The sequence below is a fragment of the Schistosoma haematobium genome, chromosome 4 (assembly GCF_000699445.3).
Source record: "Schistosoma haematobium chromosome 4, whole genome shotgun sequence".
NCBI classification, from domain to species: Eukaryota; Metazoa; Platyhelminthes; class Trematoda; order Strigeidida; family Schistosomatidae; genus Schistosoma; species Schistosoma haematobium.
Window position 1 is genome coordinate 1,985,165 of NC_067199.1, and position 22,830 is coordinate 2,007,994.

General features: G+C 37.7%; 1 protein-coding gene across 1 annotated transcript; it reads left to right on the top strand.

The window, feature by feature from the left end:
* Window positions 1-811: 811 nt before the first annotated feature.
* Window positions 812-16,429, top strand: KPNB1 (Importin subunit beta-1). The gene is made up of 15 exons (XM_012939370.3): window positions 812-934; window positions 982-1,223; window positions 1,258-1,458; window positions 1,491-1,567; window positions 1,603-1,678; window positions 1,714-1,863; window positions 3,117-3,539; window positions 5,086-5,335; window positions 6,641-7,002; window positions 8,577-8,924; window positions 12,023-12,166; window positions 13,094-13,190; window positions 13,293-13,416; window positions 14,565-14,802; window positions 16,231-16,429. The coding sequence occupies exons 1-14, from the start codon at window positions 883-885 to the stop codon at window positions 14,794-14,796; spliced, it is 2,778 nt and encodes a 925-aa protein (XP_012794824.2). The 5' UTR covers window positions 812-882; the 3' UTR covers window positions 14,797-14,802; window positions 16,231-16,429.
* Window positions 16,430-22,830: the final 6,401 nt, after the last annotated feature.

The window sequence follows — 22,830 nt, forward strand, 5'->3', positions numbered from 1 at the left end:
ACACTATTCATCCCGGGATTTTAATAGCTCCGGCAGATTCAATTGGTCGTTAGAAGCCTATTTTAACAAAAGCGTAGTTATACGAATAACTAAGACGATTCATATAACTACATAATTAGCGGGATAGTGTTACCTAAAGTAATGGACAATAAGGATCTAGGAGTCAAAATGAACAACGACCTAAGACCTACGATTAATTAGAGGGTTGCTGCACCAAAGGCTTTTAGGACTTCCATTCCTCGCATTGAGTAGTGAGATAATGAGATTCTCCAACAGAATACGTAATATAAGAGCCTTCGGTTGATATATTCAAAGGGAGATCGGGTCTTTACAGTACCACAAATTTCAAGGATTAATATAGGCCGATTGGCCTATCCTGACTACTGAGGACCGAATCACAGATATAAGTGTAACAACACAGAGATTTAGTAAGATAGATTCTCTAGGACTCGAAATAGAATTTCATCCAAATTAGCTAAGATTCCACTCACTTCAACTTGTCCACATACCCAGGTCTTTGCATTGTGTCACTTTAGATTAATTGCAGTTAAACGTACAAAAATCAATAGGACTAAGGCCCTGTTGTTCTGTGTCCAACCACCTGGACTGTCTAAGATGAGAAAACTTAATGACTGATTAGTATAATTATCAAATGTAGTGAGGTCTTCCTTGGGTATATGGTTTCGTCCTGAAGTCATTATACTGGCAGATGTAGTCCACTTTTATTGCTTAGGAACGTTGGGGTTTGATTTTGCATTATCCTCCCAGTAAACCATTCCATTATGGAGTCGTTTGAATTGACCTAACATTGGAAAATCGGAACATAGCGCGGCTACTTGAGAGGCTGGTTTTCAAATCTTGGGGACACGCTCTTCTCCTAACATGTCTCTGGACGTTGGGTTGTTTTCCGTTTTGGAAAAAAGTCTTTCCTTAGGTAAGACTAGACGTACAATGGAAGCTATTGTTTTCTGAATCTCTTAGAAAAGTCGGAGCTCGAAACGGCTCAGCACTTTCTCGAGGAAGCAGCCAAAGTAGACCTTTTTGGTTTGCTCAGACAACTCAGTGATGTTTTGGTTAACGTTGAGTGTTCTCCTCCTGTACGTATGCAAGCTGGCATTCAGCTAAAAAACGCCCTATACTCCAAAGACCCGGCGCTCAAAACACTTTATCAACAACGGTGGTTACAGGCTCCAGTGGAGTCACGGGAGTATATAAAAAAAAACGTACGTCCTCACAATATTTATGACCTTCCTTCAGTGTCTTGCCGCCTTAGGAACAGAAACTACGACACATAGTTCTGCTGCACAATGTGTGGCTTACATTGCATGTGCAGAAATTCCTGCACTTCAGTGGCCAGATCTGATGGAGCGATTGGTGGAAAACGTGATCACACCAAACAAAACAGAAGCATGCAAGCGTTCAACATTAGAAGGAATAGGATACATTTGCCAAGATATAGTAAGACCAGTGCATTTGTATAGTTCCGACAGGATCCTTGTATTTTAGCTAGCCAGTCAAACGCTATTTTAACTGCCATAGTTTGCGGTATGAAAAAAGAAGAACCAAGGTATGTGAATTTAAGCTCTATAACTCTTGTTTCAGTGATAGCGTACGTCTAGCAGCGACAAATGCACTTCTGAATTCTTTGGAGTTTACAAAACACAATTTCGATGTTGATGTAATTTGGTGCTTGATTATTTAATTTTACCTTAGAATGAGCGAAACTACATTATGCAAGTTGTTTGCGAATCAACTCAGTCGCCAAATCCTCAAATCCGTGTTGCAGCTCTTCAGTGTTTAGTAAAAATAATGTCCCTTTACTATAGTTATATGGAGCCGTATATGAAACAAGCGTTATTTGCCGTAAGTTAATGTTTATAACTTAGAACCATGCCCTATGTTTTTAACTAATGAACATAAAAGTTGAATTCTTACTTATGCAAGCCATATTCGTTTGATCACACGTAACCACAGTCTATATCAAATTCTAAAGTCACAAACTAGTGTTCTAAGATTGCATAAACAACAAAAGCAGCCTACTATCGCCCATGTTTATCCACGTAGTCAACTTTTTTCTCGGTTGGTGGACCTGTCTTAGTCATTGCAGTGCTGATGCTATATTGAATGATCACCTTATCGTCTATCAATATCTACTCTTGTTAGCGTATCTTCTCACGACTTTGGTTTCTCACTACGAGCTTCACGTAAATTAAATTTACATATTCTGTTAAAAAGTTCCACCCATCGTATAGTTGATCCAGCAAGTGCAGTCTCATATACTTAGCTCTAAACTGTAGTTTGAGAGCTAGTGATACTTCTTGGTTGCCCAAGCAAAAATGGATCGAAGCTTAAATTCATGACCTATTGGTTAGAAGTCAAAGATCTTAATCACTCAGTCACGGTCCCATTAGTTTTGAAATAATTATAAAACTAAGATTTATGGTTCAGCTCGTGTTTTATTATAGTTTCTATGTACTTAAAGTTGACTGATGATAAAGCTATACTGTCATCGTAACAAAAGTGATTTCGTATTTCTATCTTTCGGAAATAGAAATATTCCTTGGTATATCGAAAATTGTGTTCGTAATCTCTCTCTTCTGACGTAGCTAGTATTTACTATTTACTATATACAATTTATCTACCAAAGTAATATTTAGATTTCGGGAATTATTCACCTTAAAGACCGTTAACCAATCACCTAAATATTAAACTCTCAAACGCACTGGAATCTAAGAAGTATTTTAAACTCCAACTCAAGTGCAGCGGTTCGTTTAGGATTAAACGAATAAGGATTTATCTTTTAACTGCTACTTAATAGGTTGGAACTTCACTATCTACTGCTGTCCAGTCAGCATAATGTAGTTAGTTTCAAGGCCCTGGTAATGCGTTTGAGTTCAGGATATGGTTAGATAACAAAGTTGCTATCATCCCCTAGTTTCTTAAACATGTTTACGGACTTTAGTGGTAGTTTTGTTTTGTTGTCTAGAACATACCACTTTAAGTCCATTTCTAGCTTGGTTCTACATGTTTTAATTTCGAATTGATTTCGCTTGGTGTATCTACTGTCATAACAATCATTTCATCAGCTTTTTCCAAAATGTTTTCAACATTGCTAGATTACGTTGGGAGCTATGAAAGATTCTGTACCGGAAGTCGCTCTTCAGGGAATCGAGTTCTGGTCTACAGTTTGTGATGAAGAGATCGACTTAGCTATTGACGTTGCCGAGTGCTTTGAGAAAGGTCAACCTCCAGCGGTTTCTAGCATGTTTTATGCCAAGGGAGCCCTGCAATTTATTGTACCAATCCTGATGGAAATTCTTGCCCAGCAGGATGAATCAATGGATGACGACGAGTGGAATCCAAGTAAAGCCTCTGGTGTGTGTTTAATGCTACTGGCACAATGTTGCGAAGATCCGATTGTCAATCTTGTCATACCATTTGTAAAGGAGAATATTAAGAAACCTGACTGGCGCTACAGAGATGCTGCCGTCATGAGCTTCGGCAGTATTCTTGAAGGTCCAGATCCTGCAGCACTCAAGGTTCATTTCTTTTTAGTCATAGTCTTGTCATTTACGTTGGTTTGCTTGCAATTTTTTAAAGCATTGTGTACGAATCTTTTATATTAAAACTCGAATGTAGTCATTACCTAGTTTAATTTTGTTAAGCGATTTAGAAAACCAACTCACCTTAGTTTGTATATAGAAACCTTTAGAAATATATAATTTAAGAAAGTAAGTTATGTCGTTAAACGACGGATTGTCTCATATTATAGCGCCAATGTACTGTTTTCCTCATCCCCGGCAATAAAATCCAAAATAGGGTAACTGAACATTTAGCTTGTTCACTTGTTACATTTCCGTATTCAACTTATACATAAAATCTAACTATTAGGATTTCACTAATCACTTTGTGTTTTTGGTGTTGTTAAGTACTTTAAACTAGATGGTTCAATTGCGGAACTTTCGTTGTCATTCTGGACAACACCGTAAGTGCCTACTTCAAGTAAAACTGAGTTTCTTAGTTATTCAACCAGTCTTAAGTTATTTTGTTTTGATGGCCTTTAAGTGTGATTGGTTATCCCCATGTGCTTTATTGTCTTCAGGTGTCTTTGTACTCAATTTGCCTATTTTGTTCGAATAACCTTTAACCAAGTTATCGCTTGGCCATTTTTAAATGATCATGTTTGAATCGATATGTCCAATTGCTAATTCATCAGAATGTCATGGTGTCAAAAAACTGGCGCTTAGAATTCGCACGATCCAGATTTTCGGCGTTCTCCGAGTCAAGTTCATCTCCATAGTTGTATGTACCCATTGATATCAATGTTAGCATATCGTGTCGTTTAACCGCTAGTTCGTGTTCTTATTGAATTTGTCTTTCGCTGTTGTATCTTTTGGTTCGCGTAAGAGTGGAGTGATTGCGTTGGTTAGTAAGCGATATTAATTCTAAAGTGTTTTACACCTGGAAGAATTATTTTTTCCCTGATTTCCAGGGCTGGTTTTGTGACGGTAAGTCGAGTCGTCAGACACTAATGAGTTTTCTAAGGTTAACACAGTGCGTAAACATGCTTCAGCGTGTTTCGCCGATCTAAAACTACATAATGTAGTTCACCACGTAACAACTGCTATGATATTGTGGTCAGTTCTGTCGTCAGTGTAAATGATGTGCTGCCTCGTTATGTGGATCCAGTAACTTATCAAGTTTTCGGAACTTTGCATGAAATGTACGTCAGTTAATGGGTACTTGTTTCTTCCTATTAATGAAAACAAACTTTTCAATCTTGTTTATGTTTACATTCTATACATGTTATACTTCTGTTGGCTGTAGATATTTTTCATGCGTTCCTCTTTGATAAACTTTTATGATAACATAACTAACCGTCAATCTGTTTGATTATTGAATGTCTATTGATATTAATTGCTGTTAAGTTACTCGACTTCTTATCAAAAAGTTTTAAGTCCGAATCCTTTTGGATTCGGAAATTGTGTGACTTATGGCCGACATAAAAAATACTCATCTTAAGAACAAGTTACATGTATTTTACTTCCTTGGCAATAGTTGATCAGGGATTTTCGGTTTTTTTAGCCCCTAGTAGAGTCTGCTATGCCTGTAATAATCGAATTGTTGCGTGACGAGTCACCAGCTGTTCGCGATACAGTTGCATGGACTATCGGACGTGTTTGTGAAACCCTTCCAGAAGTTGCTCTACACGAAGCATATTTGGTTCCTTTGTTGACCGGATTAGTTGAAGGATTGTCCACTGAACCAAGAGTTGCCGCTAACATTTGTTGGGCATTTTCTAGTCTGGCTGAAAGTGCTTATGATGCCGCCTCAGGTAGAAATTTTTTTTACTCTAATCAACTTAGTTTCAAATCATCCTCATGTAACAATGAGATATAGTAATATTCTAAATTTACTCACAATGTTGATATTATTCGAATATAAGCGGATTATTCTCTATCGATATTGTATGATATTGAATTAGTGATATTTTCTGTGGATAAATTACGTTTATTAATGACGAAATAGATATTCACAGTTAACATATGGTAAAAACAAATTACAAAAACCACACCCATAATAACTTTATTTGAGGAATAGATGGCAATCACATTTGTAAATTTAATAGTTAGCTCAGAAATAATCCACACAGTTTGGCGTGAACGTACTGTACAAAACTTCATGGATTGACCTTGGAATACTGCGTGAGAGATTTATTAAGTTTTCAGATATCCAGATTCTTAAAACTAAAGATTCCCATCTTACTGTTAGTTCTAGAGACGAAAGTTTTATGTGTCAATTATAGCGTATATGCTTATATTTCATTGTTTAAGGCTTGTTTTTTTTTAATCAGAAATGCTTCTCATGTTCTCACGAAAAATTTGAGTATACTGTTTTAAACCTGAACTCACTTCTTGAAGTGTTCGAATATTCGCTGTACTAAAATAGTGTGGGAACTTCAACTAACTCACATATGTACCAGGCTCTACGTTTCATATGTCAAATTGACAAATGTCATTTGATCAGTCGAAGTTTATCGAATACCAAGATTTCCCTGTATATTAACAAAATACCCGCGCATTCTTGTAAATCCAGTGTTCGATTATTTTATATCTCGTTTTATTCATTAATGGTCATCTATCTCCAATGTTCGTTAATACTTCAAAGGCTATCAGGCCTTTAAATTTTTAATGTTCCTAGTCAACCTTGGAAACAGTAGGTAAGTGTAACCTTGTAGACCAATTGCTTAACTTTTGTCTTGCTAATTAAGGGAAAATTGTAAATCAGTAGTTTAAACACTGATTCAGATCACCCTTGCTCGATTTTAATTGGGTCTTCAGATAGTGATACTGGCCAAAACACACAGGTTAACTAAAAGTCTCGTGCCACTGCCGATTTTTTTAAAGTGACAACTCATTTTAAACAGGCAATTTTTTGTGAATGATGTAATCTGATCCATCGAATACTTGTAAAGCGTGTTACAGATAACCTCATCCCGTAATTAATAGATAGTTGCCGCTCATATAACCCAGCTTCCCGGAAAATATTAGTTCGATAAAGCAGAATTTTCAAAACGCTTGGTTAAACTAACAAGTTTTAAGTATCTTTTCCTAACTATCTCATCATTTGGTTCTATCAGAAAATTCCGGTCATAATGGGGAACCGAGGACCTATATACTATCTCAATACTTCAATGTAATCACAGAACGTCTACTAGCAACTTCTAGTCGACCAGATGGTGGACAGCATAATCTTCGTAATGCAGCGTACTCAGCCTTGATGGCGCTTATGCGATCTGCAGCTCAAGATTGTTATTGTGAAGTACAACGTGTAACACTGATTGTTCTTGAACGGCTAGAGTCAATCATTGGTTTGGAACATCAAATTGTTTCACATCAAGATAGAGCACAATTTAACGATCTACAGTCACTTTTATGCGGCACTTTACAATCTGTTTTGAGAAAGATAAGTAAAGAGGATGCACCTGTAATATCAGATAAAGTAAGTTTTCATTCATTGTTCCCACCAGTTTGCATGTTTTGTTTTTTTCCTTTGTTACATCATACATATCTTACAGTCGAGTAGTTGAATTATTCTCCAGTTTTAGGTAAAGACAACCAGGATGTGTATACCTAAAGGAATTCTATGAAGTGAAGATCAAAGTGTTTGATGTAATAATATCAGTGATATTAAAAGAAAACTACGCATAGAAAATACAATTCTCAAGGTACTAACAAGTTAATATCTCAAAAAAATGCAAAATAGTAAAAGTTTAGGATATACCGCACGTCTTAGCATGGATACATTCAGTCAGTCAGTAACAACGTAGAACTTCGTACGTACGTACATCAGTTCGAGTCGCCACACCACATTAGCGCAGAGATGCAGTTGTCGATTCAAATCCCGTAGTGGTAGAGGTAATAAGAGTATAAGCAGTAATCGGGAAGATTAGGGTTTGGAGATGTTATTTAAAGAGTATAATCCAGTGAAATAAATTTGGAAAGAGGAAAAAAGGGACATGAAGAATTCAGAAGATTAGAATTTGGGAGAACACAGAGAGTGGATGCACCTGCGCCATTGCAAACGATTTTGAGCCATGTCATTCAGGGTCTCTAACCATCGGTTGCTATCATCTCGCGGTCCCCAACCAGGTAGTCTACACATACCAACATGACTCAGTCCACTTGTCAGTGACTTCATGGACTTGTGCCATGTTTTGGTTTGGCCGCCCCTAGCTTTCTTCCAACCTACTCCTATACCACTGAACATAGCACGTCGAGGCAGTCGGTCGTTGGGCATACGTAACACGTGTCCAAGTCATCTCAACTGATGAAGTTTCACTACTTCATCAATTGATTTGCCATCCTTACCTAGTACCCGTTTCCTAACAACTGTGTTACTTACTCGATGGTCCCATGATATACGAGCAATATTTCGAAGACACCTATGATCAAATACTAGTAGCCTACGGATATCCTCTACTCTTACCGGCCATGTTTCACTGCCATAAAGTAGGACGGAACGAACTGCTGCGCAGTAAACCCGTCCTTTGGTTGATAGACAGGTATCTCACCTACGCCATAAATGACGCAAGTTGGCAAAAGCTAGTCGAGCCTTGTGTATCCGCGCTGAGATTTCGTCACACACTAAACCACAAGGGCTGATGAGACTTCCAAGATAAGTGAAGCGGTCGACACACTCAACTACTACATTCGCATAAATACGATCATTTTTGACCTGTCACTTTAGGGATTTCGGAGAGAAAGTATACGCCTCTCGGTCCCTGTTATTTATTTATTTGTTTGAACACATAAATATTGGTACAAAGGGACACCGAATATATATGTGCCACACAAGTCACTTGGTTTGTGTGTGGGCTGTGATACTACCCAGGTGCCCTGATATAAAAATACACGTAAAGTGGAGATTTTCCCATTTCAATATTACTTTTCTCTAGCACTAGCTCTTAATCCATATGACTATGAATTATTTGTGTTTATGCCATGTTTTCTGGTGCTTAGTCTTTAGAAGTATAAGAGGATTCTTTAGTCTTGTTGAAACATTTCTTTGTCAAGGTAATGTTAGCCCTCATGTCCATGTTCCGAACCACTACTACACCGACTACTGAAGGCTCTGGTGACCAATCTGTGATCAACGGTGAAACAGATAAAACTAAATTCAGTGATGGTGTGCAAGAAGATGCATTACTTGCAGTATCTGCGCTTGTTGAGGCTGTTGGAGAGTCGTTTGTCAAATATGTGAACGATTTCATGCCAATTTTGGTAATTTGTTTACGAAATCATAGAGAAACACAAGTTTGTATGAATGCAGTTGGACTGTTAGGGGATATGTGTCGTGTTTTGAACAAGAACTTACTCCCACACTGTGATGGTCTTATCACCATTCTGATGGAAATTTTACAAGTACGTTATGATTTCTGTCAAATATAGAATAATCCAATCTTTCATTTTCGATAGTGGGTTTTGTATATGTACGATGTATATTCCTTTGCAAAACATAATATTATATACTTCCTCCAATCCACAGGTTGGTTAACTTTCTTATTTATCAGAAAGGTTTTACGAAGTGTAAGTGATGATAATGATAGTTGGGTCAAATATTGATATCAGGTGGCTATTCATGGATGCTTACTTTGACGTTACATTTCATATCCATTTGTCTGAAGTTCTCTTCATCGAATAAGAAAAGATCATCTATTCATATTAACACTTATATGAAACCTCAAGTTTATCGTCTTTGTGATCGGGGGCGATCATCAGAAACTCGAAAACCAGGGTTTCTTGATAGTTGACACTCGCTAATTGGGTCATCAGTTTTTAAAAACAGATTCCAACTGACATCAACAAGTATCAGAATGAAAAATGTTATCATTCAGTTACTCAAGTTGTGACCGATCTAATGTAGAACTGAGCTGTTTACACGGTTAATGGGCACTACCCAGTGTTATGTTGTCTGATCTTCACTTCTGACCGAACGACCAATAAAACTGGCGCTCTACGTATGTCCTGCTTTACAAACACTTTGTAGTGAGCAGTTAGAAGTGGTCGAGAAGTTCGTGTATTTGGGTAGCTGTGTAAGTGCTGGTGGCTACATGAGTAATCAACTCACTTATATTAAATGTCAGAATGGCTTATGCCGATCTGAGTCATGTTTGGCGCCTTCATGATGTTAGTTTGGCTATAAAATGTCAGATCTACAGGGCGTCGGTGAGAAAATGTCCAGCTCTATATTTGTGAAAGCTGGCCTCTGAGTTGAGGACGTTAAGCGAATCTTTGTTTGATCATCGTTGTTTCCGAAGGATTGCTAACATTCAGTGACAACACCATGTTAGTAATGTTGAGGCTTGACAACGTGTGTTCGGGCACAGCGGGGGTAATGCAATTTTTGTCACTATCTTGAAACACCGCCTTACTGGCTTGTACGTGTGTTACGAATATCATCTCAGCTACTTCTTTATATCGGTCATTAATTGCTGACACTGGGATAGAGTGGAAAGATCGGAGAGGTGGTCATTTTGTGATATCATGTTATTCAAGAAAGCAGTGTAGTACTGACATCTGTCTGTTCATCACAGCTCTCTGGTAGGAGTCCGAGAAATAGTATAGCTCAGTGGCTTCAAACTTTATCCAACATCGCTCGGAACAGAAATCAGTGGGTTTTTTTCTCTTACATTCTTCGTAAATGTAAAATTGTCTCGTTTGTATCAACTGGACTGTCCTATTATACATTTGCTGTTATTATGTTTATTATTTTCTCAGTATAGGGTTGTGCAAATTGTTGAATTTCATTGAAATCATAAACCGGTCTACATTAGTCTGCTATTAAAAACCTGAAAGCACTAGATGACTGTTTCATCCTAGTATGTACTCATTGGTGACTGGCTTCAAAGGGAAAGTTTCTGGAGTTCTAGTGAGAAGCCGTGACCAGTGTAGGTAAATAATGTAGGATGTAAGGCAGGTACCCACTGAAGACAATTGAAGATGGACGCGCAACATCATTGATTGATTAAGGTGAAGCGTTCGCGCACGGAACCAGAGGTTCTGTGTTCGAGTCCTGCGTGTCGTATCGTTGGTGCATACTGATGGGGAGTCCCATACTAAAATGAAACGGCCGTCGAATGCTTACAGATTATTTTGTCTTCATTCTCTGTCAGTGTACTTCCTCTGTTATAATGTTAGCTATATTATGTGGGGCATGTTTTAGTGACATTTACCTTATTTCATGTACGTAAAATAAAATCTTTTGTTATTGCTACTCCAGGGTCATATGATAATCTACCAAACCAATCTGGCGTATATAAGTTTCATAATAATAGTAATGAGTTTCTGTTACGTATGTAGGTTAAGTGGTTTTAATAATGAATTAATTTCATTGTCCTAACTATTACTCTTAACATGTATCGCTGCTTCTCACTTTGCAATGAATTTAAATCATAGGATTAAAGTGTGTAGTGTAGCGTATGTATTCACGGGATTTTCAATCAATAATAGTAATAATTATTATTATTAAATATTGTCAACTTTTTAAACAATTCAGTTTGATTATTTCACTTATATTAGAAGGGGTTTTGTAAATATTATAGTAATTTTAATGGTTGAGATCATGAGTCAATTAAAGCTAGACCACCATGGAAACACTGGATGGCCGTTTCGTCCTACTTTGTAACTCGTGGATGCTCACTGCTGAGGAGTCCCACAATAGGATGAAACGGCCGTCCAGTGTTTCCAGATTTTCCATGGTGATCTAGCTTCAATTGACTCATGATCTCAACTATTGATATTTCACTTATAGTTTAACATTATTCTTTTATGATATTCCCCCCGTATTAAGTATTCAGGGAAAAATGCTGTTTGATTATTTAAGATTATTTAATGTAGTTTCAGTATGAACTAAAACTATTTGTTGTTGACAAAATACTTTTTCTAATTAAAAAAAAGAAACTATAGATGCAATTTTTTTTACATAAATGACGTTATTCGATTGACAATTAAATCGTCAAATAGTTTCATGATATGTTTGATAGTTTTAATTAACGTCTATTACATTTTAAGCAAAGATGGATAGTGACTAGTAGTGGAATCCAGAATTGGCGTTTCGTCTTATTTGGGACTCGTCAACTGGATGTACCTGCGTTTACGGAGTTGATGTCCACTCTGAGACTTGAACATAGTACCGTTCTCTTCAAACGCCATCGCGTTATTCACTTAGCTACTGAGTCCTGATAGGCATTTGCTTGCGCAATGGAATAAGGATTAAATTCACTTGATGTTTTACTTTTGTGCTTAAAAAGCTTGTGACTTAAAGCTATATTGAGGCAATCCGCACAGGATGCACATATGCCAACAAGAGACTGATCAATTGTAGTCCTAAATAACAATGGGAACATACAAGTAAAACAACACCAAGTGAGTCTATTACATTTCCTATTATATCATACTTATGTAATTAAGCTTTACAATATAGATTTTACATATTTATTTTGCATGTTTTTTTGCTGTAGGATATAAATGCACACAAATCTCTTCGTCCTGCTATTTTATCTACTTTTGGTGATCTCTCTTTGGCTTTGGGTTCAGAGTTCTGGAAATATCTTCCTATTGTCTTAGAAACATTGAGTCAAGCCACACAAGCTGAAGTCAATTTAGTATGTTCTGTTTGGAAGTTTATGTACTTAATTTATTATTAAATAGTATGTATTTTGTAGTTGTCGCCTTATTGTGTTTTAAAAACATATATCATTAGTTAATACCAATAATTTTGTGGTTATAAGATATCTTTTTATGCAATCTTGGTACAAGGAGGCACCAAATACATATGCGCCACACAAATCTCATTTGATGTGTGAGGGCTGTGATATTGGGCACCCGGGTAGTATCACAGCCCTCACACATCAAATGAGATTTGTGTGGTGCATATGTATTTGGTGCCTCCTTGTACCAATATCGATGTGTTAAAATAAATAAATAAATAAAAATCTTTCTTTTATATATTAACACCATTGAATTAACTACTTCTATGAATCTGGTGTTCATCTTGCTGTGTTAATTGAGGTATGGCAACTTGAATCGATGCATATATGTGCCTAGTCCTACGTTGTGGCTGACTGACTGGTTATAAGATACTCGACTTTCAATTGTTAGATCGCAAATGCGAACCGCAATTTGCTTACTTCTGTTCGGTTAGCCTGTTAGTATCGTTAGTTTACACAATGTGTCAAAGCTCAGTATATATTCTTATGGATTGTGCAAGGCACTATCATTGTGAATCAATTGTTACTGTATTAATGTGTTTTTGAGATTCTATTTAAATAATCCAACAGAAAATTGCATTACATACCTTTTGGTAATAATAAATTTATATATTTGCCAGATCATAATAAGTAGCAAACTAAATTTTTGACGTTTCGCAAACTCGTGTAAATCGCATCTCTGAAATTATCAGGCGTAACGTTAGTTATATTGCTTACAAACTCATTATTATACCTTTTGAAGTTAACCTGTGTACTGAATACATCATTTGTCCATCATATGTTTGTTGCTTTTCAATGAATTGTACATTTTACTTATTTTAGGAGGATCCTGATATGGTTGAATATCTTAATTCCTTGCGTACTAGTTGCTTGGAGGCTTATACCGGTATTATCCAAGGTCTTAAGGGAGATGGACCACGTAAGTTGTTTATACATGATGCTGAATTGTTTCCAGAAAAAAATATTTTGGAATAGTAGATGGCATTTCTTTAATGGGTTTTTAATTTATCTCTCATTTTAGAATCTACTGCAGCTTTGGAATTTGTCGCTGGTCATGTATCTCACATATTGTCATTTATCCAACATATTGGAGCAGATTCAATTACAACTGAAGATCTTATATCTGCTTCATGTGGACTGATCGGGTGAGTCAACTTTGTTGTACATTATACTGTGTACATAGGTAAGGACTGTCATATTCACAACGTAGTTCAAATATTATCACCTATAATGTTCCGTAGAGTTGTGAACTTATTTATTTGACCATTTAACATAATGAATGGGATTTCTTTAGACGGTTACACTTTAATTCATGAATGACAAACTTATGACGTCATGTACATTATCCTGGATGCAATTAGTTGGTACCTTATGTAACCTATGAAGAGGAGTTAAAATAGTAGCTGATCTTATTGCCAAAGCTCGAAAAAAAGCTGATTAAATTGAATACCATTTTATTTCACCAAGAATAGTTACAAACGCTACCTTAAACCTTATCTATCCAACAAACATTATTTAGAATATGTTTTTATTGGATTGAAGTAAACTGATAATACCTATCTCATAAATATAGCTCATTATATCGTTACAATATTATCCATTCGTGAATTTCTCCATCTGTCTCTAAAAGACAGTGTTCGTTTTTTTTCAAAATAGGTTTTATACTTCACATACTCTATATTCTACATTTATTTAATCGTACCATACTTTGTTTAGGTATACAGCAAATAAATATAGTATCTAACGTATTTCATGGTATTTGATCGGTCGGTTGAATCGACGTTGACCAATGTTGTTACATTGGTTGTAACAGTTATTGGACACATCAGTGTTCACAACAAATAATATCAATCTCCAAGCATCCATAAACCTGCGTTTTGAAAAGAGTACTAATCCATATGGTTCTTATACTTCCTCATAGAATTAACCCTGAGTCATTTAGGGTCATAATTAAGAAAACCTATCTTATCGGTTCAAGATATAGATAGTCGCAGTTCCAGTAAAGTATAGCAAACAGTCGTTTGGACATTGTCTGTCTGCGCATTCACTAAATGCAGTTCAGATGAAGGAATGTTTCTACTTACCTTCGAAAAGCTAAGTGATCAAACATAGTAAGTTATAACAAGATGATACTCAATTGGGTAGTTTCAACCAAAATTAAAGACTCGTAAGTAGTAGGTCTTAAGGTATCCTAGATCAGTAAACAGATAATAGTTTCGGTATTTCAAATGCCTATTTAGAAAATACTTTTTTTTTCATTTCAATAAATGTTGTATTTTATTCATTTCTGTAGTGATCTTGTATCTGCTTATGGTAGTAGTATTTTATCACTTGTGGAAGTTGATGGAATCGCTTCTGTTTTACAAAGAGGAAGACGTGCTAAAGCATCTCGAACTAAAAATTTAGCAGTTTGGGCTACAAAAGAAATTCGAAAATTAAAAAATACAACTAATTCAACAACTTCTGTTTCCAATTCAAGTTTATCTCATACAGCTACAACTATTCAAGCTTCTCCTTCAGGATAAAAAAATGTAACTAGTTTTCTTTAGTTAACCTTTTTTTCATATAACTTATCTGTTTTATTTGTCACTATCCTCCCCCCCAACAGTCGTTCTTTACATAATTTAGTTTAGTCATACGACCATTATGTTTAATAAACGTTTTGAAACATCTCTTACTCGCCGCGTACAACAGAGTAATTAAAAACTAAGTAATTACAATTCTACTTGGTATAGCTTGGCTTGTATCTTCCCATTGAGGTTCAAGACTGCGATTGATCAGTCTGTTATTGGCATATGTGCATACTGTGCGTATGCCTCGATATTGCCTTAATTCACAAGCTTTGTGTAAGCAATGATGGATAGTGGCTATCAGTGGAATCCAGGACGCGCGTTTCGTCCTAATTGGGACTCGTCAGCAGGACCCTACAGTCAGTTATGTCAAACTATGCCTAGTATAAAAGCCTAAAGATATAGAGTGAAAAAATTACTACTAATAACATTCTACTATGAAATCCACCTGTACCTCTTATAGAGTTACTGCCGGTCCCAAGCTCAGGTAAAGAAAGGGGGGTCGGCAACTCCGCCCCGTAGAAAAAAATCTTGCCAGCCAGATAAAATCCTGAAATGATTATTGATTTTTCTTTCTTGTGAAATGAATAAATTCCTTTTAACAGCTAAAAAATATATCCTACTCAACTGAAGCTATTTTCTGATGCCCGGATCGATATCTTGTTGATTTGTATTGTTTACGTTCGTTTTGAACAAGACAAATTAGCATACGATGAATATTTCGATTATCTTCTATTCAATATCATCCGCTGAATTGTGACTAGATGTTATGAGGAACCATTCCTAATCACTTGTACATAACTGTTTGAACTGGAGACCAATGATTTGGGATTCCAAAGTGTTATTCATTTTTTGGTAAATAGTTATTAGTAGAGTATTAAACCACTAAATTCAATCAGATGCTTCGGCTTAGTATTCTTTCCGTTATTGTTTCTGTGCTTGTATGTATTGAACTTGATTATGTATGCTACGATTATTATGAGACTCAATAACACAACACGATGTCAAGCAGTTGAATTTATTTCACTGGATTATACTCTTGCTACCTCTACCACTACGGGATTTGAATCGACAACTGCATCTCTGTGCTAAGGTGGTGTGGCAACTCAAACTGATGTACGTACGTACGAAGTTCTACGTTGTTACTGACTGACTGAGTTGAATTGAAAAACAACGAAGAATAGTACATATGTCGTTGACTTAAATGGTAAAGTAGTATATACGCATTCTTATCTATGAAAGGGACAAAATATGATCTTGTTTGTGAATTAATTAGCTAAGCAACTGATTTCAAGTAATTGATCACATTCTTGGGGTATAATAAAATATGTTTGTCCAAGATTTGTGATCATATAAAGAACGCTTAATTTTTTGTTTTGAAAATTTCAGGTTCAGTTCAAATGACCCTCTATTTCCATTGAACAGCTTATCCTATGATTTGTACATTCTGCGAAAATAAAAAAGAAACACTACCTTTTAATTGTCTTTTTCTTATTGATATGCTTCTTTCTGTCACACATGCACACATATATTACAAAGAGTTTCCCAAATTCCGTCTTTTATAATCAAATATATACATACTATTATCAATTCAAGTTGGATTTCTATTAGATTTTATTGCATTTAGTCGAAATATATGATGTTTCAAAACAGATGAAAAAGTTGTTGTATTCCTGTGAGTTTAAGAGAGCCAGCTTTCTCTCTCGAAATGCTCTCAAATAGCTACGCGTATACAGTCACTGCCGGGGAAGTCCTACCCACTGCATTCTCGTGGCGGGGGGTGTTGTTTACGAAATTGAGAGTGTGCGGCGCTTTAACCGGGTTGGTGTATATGGATGATCCACCAAGGGAATTTGGGAAACCCTGATTCCATACCATTGATGGACATGAGACCCAGGATCCTGAGGGAACAAATGGTGTATGAACCTGTTGTTCGTCATCGGGCACCATGAGACTGCATTTTCTGACGTTGTTCCACTGCCTTGTGGATCAGACCTTTAGGTCAAAGGCTCCTAAGAAAACCACTTGTTTCGGTCTCGGCATCTGGGTACTATCATAACCCACACACAAATCAAGTGAATTGAGTGGCGCGTATGTATTCAGTGCTTCTTTATATGACTTTATGTGTTCAAATAAATAAATAGAGTAAGATAGTATTTACTCATTTGTATCAATTAATTCGCGTTAATATTTATAAGATAATCGAGTTTAAGAAGGATACATCATAGTACTTTAACATGTAGATTATCATAATGATTTGTAAACAAGTATTTCTTATTATCTATGTCTACCAATTCGTGTGTGTCGTATTCGCCGCGCGTCAGAAGTAGAAAAATTTTGAACATCAGCAAGTGGTTCAGGATTTCACGTTATATTTATGATGCAATATCGATAGAAAAAGACTATACTGCAACGACATAGTTGTTATAAACGTAAGAATTTTAGACCATATATTGCAAGCCACAAACCAATGGTGCACATGGGCTCCAGTATCCTGCGGGAACAAATGGCGTATGAACCAATCGTTGGTCACCGGCTACCATGGGATTGCATCTCCTTACGATGCTCCACTGCCTTGTGGGTTAGACCTTTAGGTCAAAGGCTCGGGGTGTGGCCCCCTAAGATAACCACCTGCTTCGGTTTGGGCACCCGGGCAGTATCACAGCCCACACACAATTGATGAACTCTTTATGTCTATGGAAATTACTTTTCTCGCTTCGAAAAACAATCAATTGATTCAAATTATTATCATTACAATTATTGTCATTACTAATACTATTATTATTATTACTATTATTGTCATTATTATTATTATTATTTTCCACATTATTCACCCTCTTTTATACTTATACAGCGGCTCGTCTTTGGTGGAAATTCGACTCTATCTAAACGTTCTCGAGTCACTGTCCGGTTGAAAATTGTATGTTACCACAGAATACGAGGACTGAAGCAGTTTTTCTGAAACCACGTGCACCATTCAAACTGGCTGTCTTCAACGTTCGCACATTTATGCAGGTCGGACAACAGATAGGGCTGGCTATGTCTTTGGAAAGTCTTAATATTGATGTTTGTTGTCTATCCGAGACCCGTATTCAAGACTCTGGTGAAGTACTACAAATTCGATCTCCATCTGTCGCTTCGAAACGCTTGTTTTACGTGCGCTTATCCGGGGACCCTGTGGCATCTTCGTCTGGTCTTGCTGGCGTTGGTGTCGCACTAAGCGCTAGAGCTGAGGCAGCACTAATCGACTGGATCCCCATTAACAGTCGGTTATGTACTGTTAGATTAGAGAGTTCCATCAAAGTGAGAAGAAATCGGCGTGAGAAACGATGTCTTTTCGTCATCTCCGCCTATGCTCCGACAGATTGCAGCCCGGATGCAATCAAGGATGAGTTTTGCCACCAGTTATCTGTTCTTCTCCAGAAAGTGCGTTCGACAGATATTGTAGTACTAGCCGGAGACTTGAATGCTCAGGTCGGGTGTCTAGGCACAGAAGAGAGTCGTTTAGGTGGCCGATGGGGACTTGTTGGTCGCAGGTCAGATAACGGGGACCGTCTACTGCAACTTTGCACAGACCACAACCTGTTTCTGGCTAGCACTAACTTTCGGCACAGTCATCGCCGATGTGCCACCTGGCGTCCTCCCTCTGCATCTCAAGCCTGAACTCAGATTGATCACATCGCGATCAGCTACCGCTGGCGTGGTTGTGTACAAGACCGCCGCTCCTTTTGGAGTACCTATCTGGACTCTGACCATGCCTTGGTCTGCGCCAATCTTGCCTTACTTTTCAGTGGCCAACGAAGTGACCGCCACCAACGGATTGATATTAGCAAGCTGGTTGCAACTTCTGTTGCAAGTGAGTATCGAACCGAAAAGTATAGATGAGCATTGGTTGCAATTGGGCAAAGCTTGCGTAAGGACCGAGAAGCCTGGTGGTCGAAGCGTGCTAATGAGCTGGAAGCAGCAACTGCATCTGGTAACTACCGGAAGCTCTTCCAGCTCATCCGAGCCACTGGCAGCAAGAAGTCTGGTGTGAGTGAAACAATCTGCGAGGATGATGGGATGCCAATCACTAACATCCATCGACGTCTTGGACGATGGGCAGAATTTTTCGAAGGGCAGTTCAACTGGCCTGCTGCTCCGGCAACATCGGTCAGACTGTCCTGCCCTCCATGGCCGGTGACGACTGATCCACCAAACGAGGAGGAAGTCCGCAAGGAACTCCAACTCTTGAAGCGTTACGAATCACCTGGCCCAGATGACTTACCTCCGGCTCTTTTTAAAGATGGTGGTGACAACTATCGGGGGATAAGTCTACTTCCGATTGCGTCCAAGCTATTGGCTTCCGTCATACTTCGTAGGTTGTTCAAAACCCGAGAAAGATTGACTCGCGAGGAGCAGGCTGGGTTTCGTTCTGGTCGAGGATGTATTGATCATATCTCCACCCTTCGTCAAATGTTAGAACACCACCATACTTTTCAAAGGCCAACAATCGTAGTGTTTCTTGACATCAGGGCTGCCTTCGATTCGTTGGATAGGACTGTTCTCTGGGGTTGTCTATTGAAGAAGAGTGTGCCTGAGAAGTTTATTAACATCCTAAAAGCCCTACATAAAAACACCTCAGGCAGAGTGAGGGCATACAACCACCTTTCTCCATTGTTCTATTCGAGTAGTGGGGTTAGACAGGGTTGCCCAATCTCACCATTCCTCTCCAACTTTGCCATCGATGACATTCTGGAAACAGCTCTGATGAATGTAAGTAATGGTGGTGTGGATCTGTTGCCTGGAGAAAGACTTCTCGACCTTGAGTATGCGGACGATATTGTCTTACTGTGCGATAATGCCCAAGGCATGCAATCCGCACTTAATCAGTTGGCAATCAGTGTCCGTAGGTATGGTATGTGCTTTGCACCTTCGAAGTGCAAAGTACTTCTACAAGACTGGCAGGATTCCAATCCTGTACTCACCCTGGATGGTGAGCAGATAGACGTAGTCGAGAAGTTCGTGTATCTGAGTAGCTGCATAAGTGCTGGTGGTGGCGTGAGTGATGAGATCAATGCACGTATAGTGAAAGCCAGAGCGGCTTATGCCAATCTGGGCTATCTTTGGCGCCTTCGTGATGTTAGTCTGGCCGTAAAAGGTCGGATTTACAACGCGTCGGTGAAAGCAGTTCTGCTCTATGCTTGTGAAACCTGGCCTCTCCGAGTTGAGGACGTTAGACGACTTTCTGTGTCCGATCATCGTTGTCTCTGAAGGATTGCTGACATTCAGTGGCAACACCATGTTAGTAATGCAGAGGTTCGGCATCGTGTGTTCGGGCACAGAGACGATAATGCAATTGGTGTCACCATCTTGAAACACCGACTTCGGTGGCTTGGACATGTTCTACGAATGTCGTCCCAGAGAATTCCACGTCGTGCATTATTTACCGACTCTGGGACTGGTTGGAAGAAGCGGAGAGGTGGTCAGTGTATGACATGGTGTCGTGGTATGAAAGAAAGCTGCAAAGGACTGGCTTCTGTTGGTCCTTCACGACTCCCTGGCTGGGGTCCGAGAGATGGTGCAACACAGTGGCTAGAGACGTTATCAGATATGGCTCAAAATAGAAGCCAGTGGCGATCCTGCTGTAACCTTCGTTTACTTTCTCCATAAAAAGTGGTTGTGTCTCCCTTACCTGAAAGATTTCTTCTGATTGTACCTTTCCGTTCCCTCATTATTACTATTATTATTACTACACTACCTTACACCAACCTCTTCGTTATTCTTTTTTTTCACACTCCTTAGTTTTCTTTCTTTTTTCTATTTCTTCTCGAATTCTCATTGTTGTGTGTGGCGCATATATATTGGCGCTCTCTTGTACCAATATTCATGTGTTCAAATAAAATAAATAATAATCTTCGTTTTGGTTTGCACAGCGAATATTATTATTTGTAATCACACAATCTGACTCGAGGTCAGAAACATAAAATTACACTTTGTAATTGAGCTACATTGTTATTATTAGTACATCGACTTTAAGCCAATAAAGTTGTAATAATCGACCCAGCTACTGAAATTTGGGAGTGCTGTCTGCATTTAAGCAGTAAGCTTAGCATACGAAGGTCATTTGCGGAGTTATCTACAATCAGTGCTTTTAGTTATAAAAAATAAAATCCTTCAAGCCGGTTACTCTAAATATTCTATTTCTGGATAAAGCAGTACGCTCTCAAAGATATTGCTTCTGTGGAGTAAGGCACATCAGCCGTAATTAGTGTTAGACTACATCTTCGGATATATACCTCTGAGTCAACAGATGTCAGACAGTTTAGATATAATCGCATAATTAATGCGGAGGCATAACTTTAGAGACTATCATTATATTATTTCTAGGCGCTTGCTTGATCCATAAGTCTCATTTATTTTAGGATTCCAACCGTATCACCAATGAATTGTTACTCTCGTTTGTATCACTTATGACTGAAATATACAGATTGCCATTCCTTAACTGCGTTGCTATGTGGTCAAATGTTTTAAGTGTATTATTGGGTGAGTTTTGAATCATACCTAAGTTATATTATTCTAAATAGCACGTCTAATCTTTACAAAACGTCTTGATACCGCAGAACATTTAACCCTGAACTCTGCATTATTCAGTTCATTTCTTTGATGCAATAAAGGTAACCGCTGATTCTCCAATGGCTATTAGCTTTCAATAACTGTCAACATTAGTTGAAGTCAGTAATGGAGACTTTTCTAAGAATATCGGTGATATATTTTGTTTTTCGATTGATTCATTATTACATGAACCAGAAGAAAGTGGTTGGTATTATATCATGTAGACTTATCAAGTGGATAAACGTCACATCTACATAATGCAAAATCACCTTATAATGCTTGATTTCCTCTAATTCATACTACGAAATAGTATGTGAAAAACGATTTCTATCATTTATTAAAAATGATTATTCTTATTATCAACTTTATAATGTGAATCGTTTGACTGTTAATCGAAGCAAGAAAAGTATTTTCCATATTGGTATCACCATCTTGAAACACCGACTTCGGTGGCTTGGACATGTTCTACGAATGTCGTCCCAGAGAATTCCACGTCGTGCATTATTTACCGACTCTGGGACTGGTTGGAAGAAGCGGAGAGGTGGTCAGTGTATGACATGGTGTCGGGATATGAAAGAAAGCTGCAAAGCGCTGGCTTGTGTTGGTCCTCTTCACGACTCCCTGGCTGGGGTCCTAGAGATGGTGCAACACAGTGGCTAGAGACGTTATCAGATATGGCTCAAAATAGAAACCAGTGGCGATCCTGCTGTAACCTTTTTTCATTAAAAAAAATGGTTGTTTCTTCCTTAACTTAAAGATTTCTTCTGATTGTACCTTTCCGTTTCCCCCATTATTATTATTACACTACCTTGCACTAATCTATTCGTTATTGTTCTTTTTTTTCTCTTCGAATCCTCATTGTTTTGTGTGGCGCCTATATATTTGGTGCCCTCTTGTACTAATACTTATGTGTTCAAATAAATAAATAAAATCAACTTTATGAGGGATATATATATTTAAGGGCCTATAATAATAATAATAATGTACATGAAGAATTTGAACAGTTTAGAAATGTATCGAAATAAGCATGTAAGTCGAGTCGTAAGAATCACTAACGAAACATACTACATTTCAATGATATAAATAGAGAGGAAGCTGTATTCAATATACAAATATAACAATGTTATATAGAAATGAATAATACTCATTTCCTTGATTTTACACGATCACGTTGACGTGTATTATTTTTGCGTGAATTATTTAATCCATATGTTGTTGAACTGGTTAATGATGATTGATTGGCAAGTTTGGTCGATGAATCGTGATGATGATGATGATGATGATTGGTACCTGAGATAGATTTAACTGATGGTTTACGGCTACCAACAAGTGGATGAACCTTGAGAACAAGTTTTGTTTTGTTTTTTTTTTAAGAAAGAAAGAAAATGAAAGTGT